Here is a 10,346-nt window from a genome sequence, read left to right on the forward strand (position 1 = left end):
CAAAATGCGTCACTCTATGGCTATAGATTTGGATCCACTCATAAGTGCGTATATATATATCTTGTGGTTCAATTGCCCTAGCCACCAATGTGGGATATAGGGACCATAGCCCTATAATTCCAACCCAAGCAGTGGAACCTCAGCTATCTGGTTGGGGCCTGGCTAGTAGTGATGATAAATCATGTAAAGTTCCACCCACAGTACATGAATTAAGTTCCGGGTGAAAAGCATACCTGTTCTGGATGTGGTGCAATTCCACCACTAGGGGGCCAGTCTTCTCTTAATACACCCATGATCTATGCAGATGCTTACTGTATGGATAATACCCTTACCAGCCCCTCCACCTTCTTTATGTAGGATTCTAGCTGTAGTATGAGAGGAGGTATGTTTTGAAAGTTAACATTTTCTTAAATCGAAAATGTATTTCCAAGAATACTTACCTATGCTGACACTCTCCTACCCTTCCTCCTCACTAAAAGCCAGTGTTAGAGACTGTGGATTGATTTAGTCTCGAAAAAGTGATAACATTATCTGAATGAGGTGCTTGTATACAGTACTAGAATAAGAGGGCCCATTGACATAGGTGGGGAGTGTCATGACACAAATATTGCCAAGGGCAATTAAGTGGTGTATGAAAGATTGGATCAAGCGAGAAAAAATTAGACTAATGTTTAGATGGGCAAAGGAAGAAACCTTGGCAGTCGAGTAATAGCTGTAGTGTGAGGGGAGGTAAGTATGATTGGAAATACATTTTAGATTTAAGAAAATGTTTACTTTTGTGAAAAAAAGGTATCTATTGGACATACAATTTCAGTGTTGGAAAATGCTAACTTTTATGGTATTTAAAAGTATCTAATTATCTCTCTCTCTTTTACCTTTTAGCTCAGAAATGTGAATAGGTTTATTTCACCAAAATATTTGGAATTTTCAATTTTAAACATGTTCTACTGAATATGATATAATACATCTTTATTCTCATGCTTCTCACATATTATAATAAGTCATCCCACTTCAGTATTACACAGCTTTTTCATGAAAGGTGTCATTTGAGAATGATTTAGTCTTTGCTGGTGTGTTCTTTAGTGACATTGGCTATATAAAGGTTCAGAAATAACTGGAAGATGTGTCCATCTTCCTGTATGGGATGATCAAGTGGAATGGGTGGCAAGTGCACTATGGGAAAATTAACTCATTGTAATAAATATATAGTAGTTAGTTCCCTCACTTTTTGTCCTGGTCTTCTAAGAAAGAGTCTCCATCTAGAGAGTAGTGCTGAGTACATTCATTACCAGACTTGAATTTTACATTTGTCTTGTCTTTACATGTAACTCTCCTTCACAGTGTTTTAGACTGTGTCCAGTTTCTTTTCTCAAACTCATTCAGCTTATACATTCAGTTAAATTTTGTAGTACATTTTCTATCATATCCAGTTAGTGTAGTTTCTAATTTTACCTGAATGTTATCACTGTACCTGTGAAAACCAGGTGTATGACAGGTCACTTTGGTAAGATATGAATTAGAAGCTTTCTGATGTGTGATATAACTTAGTTGTATTTTTGTATTGAAACTTGAATAGCTAAACATTTCAGTGTCAGTTAATGAAAAAAAAAACATTCATAATACATGTAGTCAGTATACAAACTCTTTTTAGCAAGATTTTTGTGTTGAACTTAAAATCCATTACATTTTAAGAGTTTTATTAATTTCTTATCTTGGTGTAAAGCAGTAATTCTACATTTCAAAATTTAAGGAAGCATAACATTATTAATTCTGACAAAAATACTCTTAAACTTAGCTAATTCTTGTAGTTTCTTAAATAATTTCGTGATTATTATTTATCCCAAGAAAGTGTGTTCAATTTCATGTATTTTTAATTGAATGCTTAAACAAAGATGAATAATGTTAAAACCTGGATACCTGATTCAAATCTTTCGAGTATACCTTATGTAACTTAAACATTGTTGTAAAGCTGACTTTTTACAAAAAGGTTTTATTTTTAAGTTGCAGATAAATGATTTTAAAAAGAAAGGAACTGCTTATCATAAAATGCCTTTTTTATAAAAATGTCGTGGAATAAGATACAGTTGTTTGACTTTTTTACTCAATAGCCTGGAAAGTATGATGAGTTTTACCAGAAGCTTTTAATAGATATGGAACATGAACAAATGTTGGACCATCGAAAGATTTACTCAAGACATATCCTGAGTTATATTGACAAATTAGGAATAACAGTTATTCGTCACATTAAGGTAAAGTATGTCATAACATATGAGTAATGTTTGTTCGTCACATTAGATAACTTACAAATTAGGAATAACAGTTATTTGTCACATTGAGATAACTTATAAGTTAGGAACAACACTTGTTTGTCATATTAAGATAACTCATAAATTAGGAATGACAGTTGTTTGACACATTAACTCTTTCAACATGGGCTTCTTCAAATTGACCGATTATGTGACCACTTTGTACTTATTTTAATTTTGATACTACTAACTTTTAATATAGTATGTGTGTCTTCACAAAATTTGGCAGACTTTCAATAAATATTACATGTCTTTTACATACAAAAAATCAGATTTTTTATTGAAGTATTTTTAATAAAGATTTGTCCGAGTTTAAAGTGATTTTCATGTTAAGATTAAAAATACTTTTCTTCATCTCAAATTTCATTTTTGTAATCACTAAAATCTGCTAAATACATTTCAAACATTGTTTTTTTACAATAAAACTTTATGTTTATCTGTTATTTTCTCTACCTTAATTTTATATAAGGTTGGTCAATGTGACCGACCTTGTAACCGCCCAAAAAAAATTGAAATAAATCTAAATTACCCTTTTTTTCTTTCCAGAATGACTTTAAATTGTAACATGAAACTACATTTGTTTATCCTAAGTAGCTTTAAACTTGTAACAGTATACATGTATTGATACTTAAATTTTATTGCTGTATTGCTCTCTGAATCATGTCTAACTACTGTTCATGCCATGATAAGTTGTAAATCACTTGGAGTATATGCAGTTCATATTACACTATTGAATTACATTACTCACAAGATACTCAGAGCTGCTTGCATGTGTGCCTTGTGAAAATGTTTTATTATTATTATTTATTTTACTTAATCTAACCTTAACTAACCTAAACAGTTTCCTATTTTTGAATTTTAGGTAATTTTATAATAATAAATAAAGAATACACATAAAAAACAAGAAATAAAGTACTTACTCAAATCTTCTTTTTTCTTGCTGTCGATTGTCAGTGACACTTAAGTCTACTTTTTTTATGCTAATGGTAGTAGTGCACTAAATAATTTTTATTTAATTAAATAATGCATCAAAGAACATAGAATAATAACATACAAAAGCTAACTATGCAAAAAGAGCCATTAAAAATTCATCTTAACTAATCGATTTTTTCCCATGGAAACAAAGCTTTTATAATTTTCTGTACAGAAAAGAACATAACATGATATATTATTTGATTGATGAAAACCTTGGCTTTCTATTGGTTATAAATAATATAATATTAAACATGTGAGAGAACTATTGACAAATCCTGAAAAAGAGGATGTGACAGGTGGGTGTAGCAAGAAGAGTCTGATTTTCTATTTGACGGCTCTGTAACCAAACAAGATTGAAGGCTATAAATTTTATGAATTGCCTCAGTGATGACAATATTATAATGAGTAATTTATGTTAAGTTTTGAACTTATTGGAGGGTAGGGGATAAGTTAGAGAAGACGGGATGCCTAGAGAAAAAATGTCACATTTCTCACACTTGGGGAAATTCAGGATTTTTTTAAAATATTGCCTTATAAAATTAAAAACTTGTATGCTATTAAAATATGGATTATTAGCTACAGTTTTATGCTATACTAATTGGTATAACGTGAACAAGAAATAGTTTAATTAAATTTTGAATATGACTCACTGAAAACGTGACGTGCAGTAAAGGATGCCTGTGGAGAGAGGGTTAAGATAACTTGTAAACTAGGAATGACACTTGTTTATCACATTAAGGTAAGATATATTGGGTATCAAAAATAATTTTAAATGCTTCAAGGAAATACATATCAGTATGTGGGGCTTTCCATATCTTTTTCTTTTATTGCGAACTTGTGAACCCATTTCCAATGTGACAGGCTTTTTTTAATATTAGTGTATCATAATTATATGTAAATTTGAATACATGACAACTAAAACCATATAATGAATCTTTTAATATAATAATTAAACTTGTTTGAAAAGTTTATAATGTGTTTTGTGGCATTTGAATTTTTTTCAGTCTTCATTGTCTCAGTGCAGTAAGTTGGTTTCACAGTTTTCATTTTAAAACTAAAATCTCATCTTTCTGACTTAATAATACCACACCACAAGTGATTCTGTTTTAGTGATCATACTACTTCAGAATATGTTTATAGTGAACATAGGCCTTCATATCTGATTAAAGCATTTTTAATACAGCAAGTATTAACTTTGTATACTGCAATTCTTATCACTGTATATATGTAACTATAATTCATTAATATTTCATGTTCAATTTCTAAATAAATTAAATTGTCAAAGAACCAATCAAAATTAAAGTTATTATAGTATGCCTGGTGGCTAATGGTTGTAGTGTAATTAAAGAAATACCTGTTTCTGCCTTTTAGATGATTTTTGTACTAATATTTTGTTATTTTTTCTGACATGATAAAGGATGAGTAAAACATTTATCTCCGAGTTAAAACAAAAACCACAATAAAAAGGTGTTAGTTTTCATTAAAGAGTTATGAAAAACTTTTAGATATCATGTGAGGAAGAAGTTTAATGAATGCGTGCTGTCTCAGGTAATATATTTGTTAAAAGGGTCTGGTGTTTAGGGCACTTGACTCACAATCTGGGGGTTGGGAATTCCAACCCTGTCACCAAATATGCTTGCCCTTTCAGTTGTGGGGGCAGTATAAGGTAATTGTCAATAACACTATTCATTAGTGAAGAATAGCTTAAGAGTTGACAGTGGGTGGTGTTGACTAGCTGTCTTCCCTCTAGTCTATCACTTCAAAATAAGGGACAGCTGGTACAGGTACCTTTCAAGTAACTTTGCATGAAATTCAATAAACAAACAATCAATATTTGTTAAAGATTTAGTAATAATATACAGATGAAAATAGTAATGTTTTCTGAATTAATATTTTTGTTAAAAGATTTAATGGTAATGATCAGCCATCAGCTAGTATGCTGTTTGAACTTATATGTTAAAGATTTAATTAATCATAATGAATAGCTATCAGCTTATTTGTTGTTTGAGCTAATACATCTGATGAAGTTTTAATGATACCCATAACTGTATTATGCTGTTACAGCATTAAATGTCATTTCTCTCTTAGTGTATATGTATTTTCGGGAAATTATGAGAATGTTTGTATTGGACTCACTATACTTTCTAGTTATGATACTCATTAAGTAATATGGGTGTATCTACATATTAAGCATGTTGCGTTTATTATTATTGCATCTGAATTATATCATTTCAGCACACATTACAAGTCTTGTTGGAATATATTATCATTGATAGTGGTCCAGATGAAACAGCAAGAAAAAACTGCTTATCTGCATTAAAAAAGCTTATTACTGTAGCATGGCCAAGGTAAGGTCCCTTTTTAAATTGAATAATAGTAGCTTTACTAGCTCATTAAAAAAGTAATATTTCATTCAGTTCCCTTGTAGTCTGCCTCCTTATAGTTAACCCTAAAATTAAACCATTAAATTTTTCTCAACTATTTATATGCCAAATTGCATAAATAAGTGTTCAATTCTTTAAACTGTGTAACAGGCCAAAACATAAACTTACCAATATTATGCAATATGTGAACCCCAACTAGTAGTGAATTGTGTGAATACAAATTGGTTAATCTATAATTTTCAAAATAATTTGTTTTAGCAGTTTTTAATATATGTATATTTTTTTATTAAAAATTCTCCTTTCTAGAAATTAACTTTCATTTAACATGTTGGTAGAAACTCTTATATTTGATAATTCATTTATGGTTTACAGGATTGACAGCCATTGTGAAGACATCTTAAAGACTTTGTTGCGTTTGTTGTGTGATGTTACAGTAGACCTGCAGAATTCCCCAAACAAAGGTAACTTTTACAAACATAGTAAACGAATCTGTATATTATAAATTAGAAACAGTTTGTAAGAACTTTGAACATAATGTGTCGTAGAAATAATCTTTTGTGAACTTTGATATAAAAGAAAATACATAGAATTTATACAGTCTGCTGTGAGCTAAATACACACAAAGAAATTATTACAAATATTATGATAGTACAAGAGTTTTAAGGTTTAACATTGACATCAGAGTAGGTTTGATAGTTCTTTATATTGTAAATCAGAATGTAAAATGTGAATACAAATTGTCCACTGTTGAAAATGCCAAGCATTCTAATTTGAAAATATTTTTATGCAACAAATTTTGTATTGTTCTACAAATTTCTTTTTTCTTTATTTCTAAGTTTGTGGGAATGAGTAAGGGACATTTTTTTAGAGTTTAAATGTTTCAGGATTTCATATTAACCTATGATCAGAGGAAACTACCTACATGGTCAAAAGTAAATCTTAATCCAGTAATGAACAATATAATATACTGTTCTTATGCTGTTACTTACAATGATTAGAATGCTATATTTTATTGGTTTTTTGTGTGTTCTTGGTCTTAGCAATACTGTTGACAGTAATTACTTTAATATCTTATAAGTTGTGGCCGGGTTAGGAAATTTAAGTTTGTCCAAATTCATGAACTAAGCTAATAATGCAAAATAACTCTTACAATAAAAATAGATATATAATAATAATAAATATATATATTAAATATTCTATCCAATACTGTTAATTTTACCCAAACCAGTGTTATGTGCACACCTGCATATGAAATTTCAAAATAATGTTTACTTTATCAAAAATATTTTCAAATTGGTATTCTTTTATTTTGTCATTATTTATGATAACTTAGAAAGAAAAAATAATTAAAATATTCATACTTTTTCTTTATAGCTTCATGGAGGCTTGCCTGTAAACAACACACTTATTGTTTTTTTTTTTAGAATTTTTTTCTGCTCATCTGAAAGCATAGGTTATTATTTGCTATGAGACTATCATATTTCTGAAGGTTTTGTTTGTCACATTTTTCCTTCTCTTTCTCTGATTTTATTAGTACAGCCTTTTGTTCTCACTCTTTTATGACCTCACAGCATGTTATGTAAACAAATAATAATGAAGCTCAGCTTTGAAAATAGCTTCTGGCAAAGTTCAAATACCATTGGATAGAGCAGATATATACACCACTGTAGAGCTTATAAAAATGGTGACAGAAGTAATTGCTGGTTTCCTACAACAAAAAAGAATGGAATCTAATGGGAAGAGACAAGACATCGGAAAGATTAGCTGTTATACTGTTATATATTTTTGAATATTATTTTATATTTATTTTATTATTTGTAATGATTTGGGTTGAATAACAAAAACTAACTAGATTTAGTAAGATTGGTGAATAAAATAATCTGAACTACATTATTAGGTTAGGCTTAGGACGTGTAACTGTACTTTTAGGCTTAGTTGTAATTCATTTTACTGGTAAGTTGTAAAACAGGTTAAATACATTGTTTTATTAAACATATACAATCTAAAGACTAGTTAGTTGTCGATTCATGTTTTATCTTGTTTAATTGACTTTAGTTTAAATTCAGTTATATGTAGGTTATAAATCAGGCTAAATACATTCTATTATTAATATTAGTGTTATGTAAACATCAAATAAAGACTAGTTATCTGTTACTACTGTAAAATTTAAGATAAACTTAATTTAGTATGAACATAAAGTAGTGATAAGAAACTGTAAAACATTTTATTGTAAAATGTTAGGCTTAACAATAACAGTGTTGGCAATAGTCTACTGGTATTTATATTTAGTACTTATTTCCAGGTTACAAATACAATGGTTAAGACTAGTGTTGGAGTTAAGTGTTCACAGTTTGTTAGGTCTGATGGGTGCAATAAGTGGGTTTTATTTGGGAACTCTGGACTGGCACGTACTTTTAAGGAAGCTAGTACTAGAAGTAAAGATGTGCAATTTGTATGTAAGAGTTTGTAGGTTAGAGGAGAAGTTGGAGGCTATCATAATTAATGTATAGGTAATAAATAAAGAGAAGGGGAAACTGAGGGAAATGGCAGCAGGTTTTCAAGAAAAGAGCTTAAGCTTTTACATGAAAGGGATACATCAGCTAACAATGACTTTCAGGAAGTTAGAATGAGTACTTCTAGGGCCAAAAGTAGTGAATTTTGTTATCATGAACCTATTCTGTGGTGCAACAAATTTCAGCCATTGGCTTCTGCAGACGAGGAATTATTGGAGGGAAGGAAAACAAAAGAGTCAGAGAAGTATGTGGATGATAAACTTAAGAAGGTTATAGTTATAGGGGATTCCTTGACAAGGCATGTGTATAGGATAGTCTGTAGTGTAACTAGGGAGAAAAGAATGAGATTTACTACCCAGGGGTAGAGTTGGAGGATATAACTGACAGGGCAAGAGATATAATAAAGGGGACTAGCAATGATGCAATCTTTTTGGTGCACATAGGGGCTATTGATGTAGGAAAAGGTAGGTCAGAGGAGCTAATTAATAAGTACAAGAAGTTATAACAAAGGCATTTAAAGAAAAATACCATAACTTAATTTTATCATGGATACTGCCCAGAAATAACTGTGGGGCTGAAGTTATAAGTAGATCACTAGGGCTAAATGCTAGGCTTAGGTTAGTATGTAGGGATGAACAGATTGGCTGGTTGGACTTGTGAGATCAGTTCAGTGGAAAAAGGGGAGCATTTTGGAATGGTTGGTTCACATTTAAATAGGGTAGAGGTTGGCTTGTTTGCTACTGCTTTACCCAGCTATAAGGAAAGTTTTAAACTAGGACTAGACAGTGATGAGGGCCAGGATAAACTGAATGCAAAAAGAATAAGATGTAGAGAAAGGTTCAGCATAGGAAATGTGTATGGAAGTAGTTATAAAAGTAGGCTTAGTTGCTAGAAGTATGTCTAAAGTATAAGAAATAAAATAGATGACTTTAGAGCACTGATAGAAATGGAGGATTTTGATATAATGGGAATAACTGAAACATGGTTAAACGTAGATGATTATGATGACAGAAATGTCTTTGAAATATAGGGTTACAGACTATTTAATAGGGATAGACTACTAAAGAGAGGGGGAGAGTGGCTTTATATGTAAAATGTGAGTAATGTCCTGTTGAAGTTGAAAACATCAAAAAATAATAGCAAGGAGAATGAATCCATTTGGGTTTTTATTAGTGGATATAAAGGAAAAGGCTTTTAGTGGGAATTTAGTACAAGGGGTTGATAAAGGCATTTAGAAAAAATGGCCATAACTTTCCTGTGTCAGGGATACAGCTGAGAATTAATTGTGTTGATGAAATTATGAGTAGGTCGCTAGGGCTAAATACTAGGCTTAGATTGATATGTAAAGATGATCAGATAGGTTGGTTGGATTTGTGGGATCATTCAATGGAAATGGGAGGTTTTTGGAAGGGATGATTTACATTTAAATAGGGTACGATCTGGTTTGTTTGCAAGGGCTATTAACTCAGTTGTAAGGAACAGTGGTGTAGGCCAGGTTAAATTAAATGCAAAAAGTAAGATGTAGAGAAAACTTTAGCATAGGAAACAAGTATAGAAGTAGTTCTGAGGATAGGCTTAATTGTTACTATTGTAATGCTAGAAGTATAAGAAATATAATAGATGACTTTAAGGCACTTGTAGGAATGGAGGATTTTAATATAATGAGAATAACTGAAACATGGTTAATGTAGATGGTTTTGATGACAGAAATTTCTTTGAAATACAGGGTTATAGGTTATTTAATAGGGATAGAGTATGAAAGAGAGGAGAGGAGTAGCTTTATATATAAAATGTGAATTATGTTCTGTTGAAGTTGAAGATATCAAGTATAATAGCAGACTTTTTCTGGATTTGTTTTTAGACTTCTATTAAAATTGTTACGACAGCAGAAGTCATGTGATGTTGGTAACACATAATGAGTTCTAGAAAGATGGGGGAACATCACAAATAATCCAGTATTTGCTAGGTGCCCTCTATTCTTGTATATAAGTGTGCCAGACAATTAATCGGAATTGTATAGCAGACAGAGAGATATAGACGAACAATTGAGTCAAGCGCGGTAGCATCGTTCGTTGTAAATTATACTGTTTGTTTAAGTTAAGGTGGCCCGGCATGGCCAGGTGGATAAGGCGCTCGACTCACAATCTGAGGGTCACGGGTTCGAATCC

At 31.0% G+C, this 10,346-nt stretch overlaps 1 protein-coding gene across 1 annotated transcript in view; it reads left to right on the forward strand.

Moving 5' to 3' along the window:
- The first annotated feature begins 1,831 nt into the window (after positions 1 to 1,831).
- Positions 1,832 to 10,346, forward strand: part of LOC111086473 (TELO2-interacting protein 2-like) — a 37,696-nt gene continuing 29,181 nt past the window's right edge. The window contains exons 1-3 of the mRNA XM_022389452.1: positions 1,832 to 2,249; positions 5,517 to 5,629; positions 6,038 to 6,126. Coding sequence (XP_022245160.1) covers positions 2,151 to 2,249; positions 5,517 to 5,629; positions 6,038 to 6,126 — 301 coding nt within the window. The 5' untranslated portion in view covers positions 1,832 to 2,150. The remainder of the gene's footprint in view (positions 2,250 to 5,516; positions 5,630 to 6,037; positions 6,127 to 10,346) is intronic.

Source organism: Limulus polyphemus, unplaced genomic scaffold, assembly GCF_000517525.1.
Source record: "Limulus polyphemus unplaced genomic scaffold, Limulus_polyphemus-2.1.2 Scaffold1127, whole genome shotgun sequence".
Classification (NCBI taxonomy): Eukaryota; Metazoa; Arthropoda; class Merostomata; order Xiphosura; family Limulidae; genus Limulus; species Limulus polyphemus.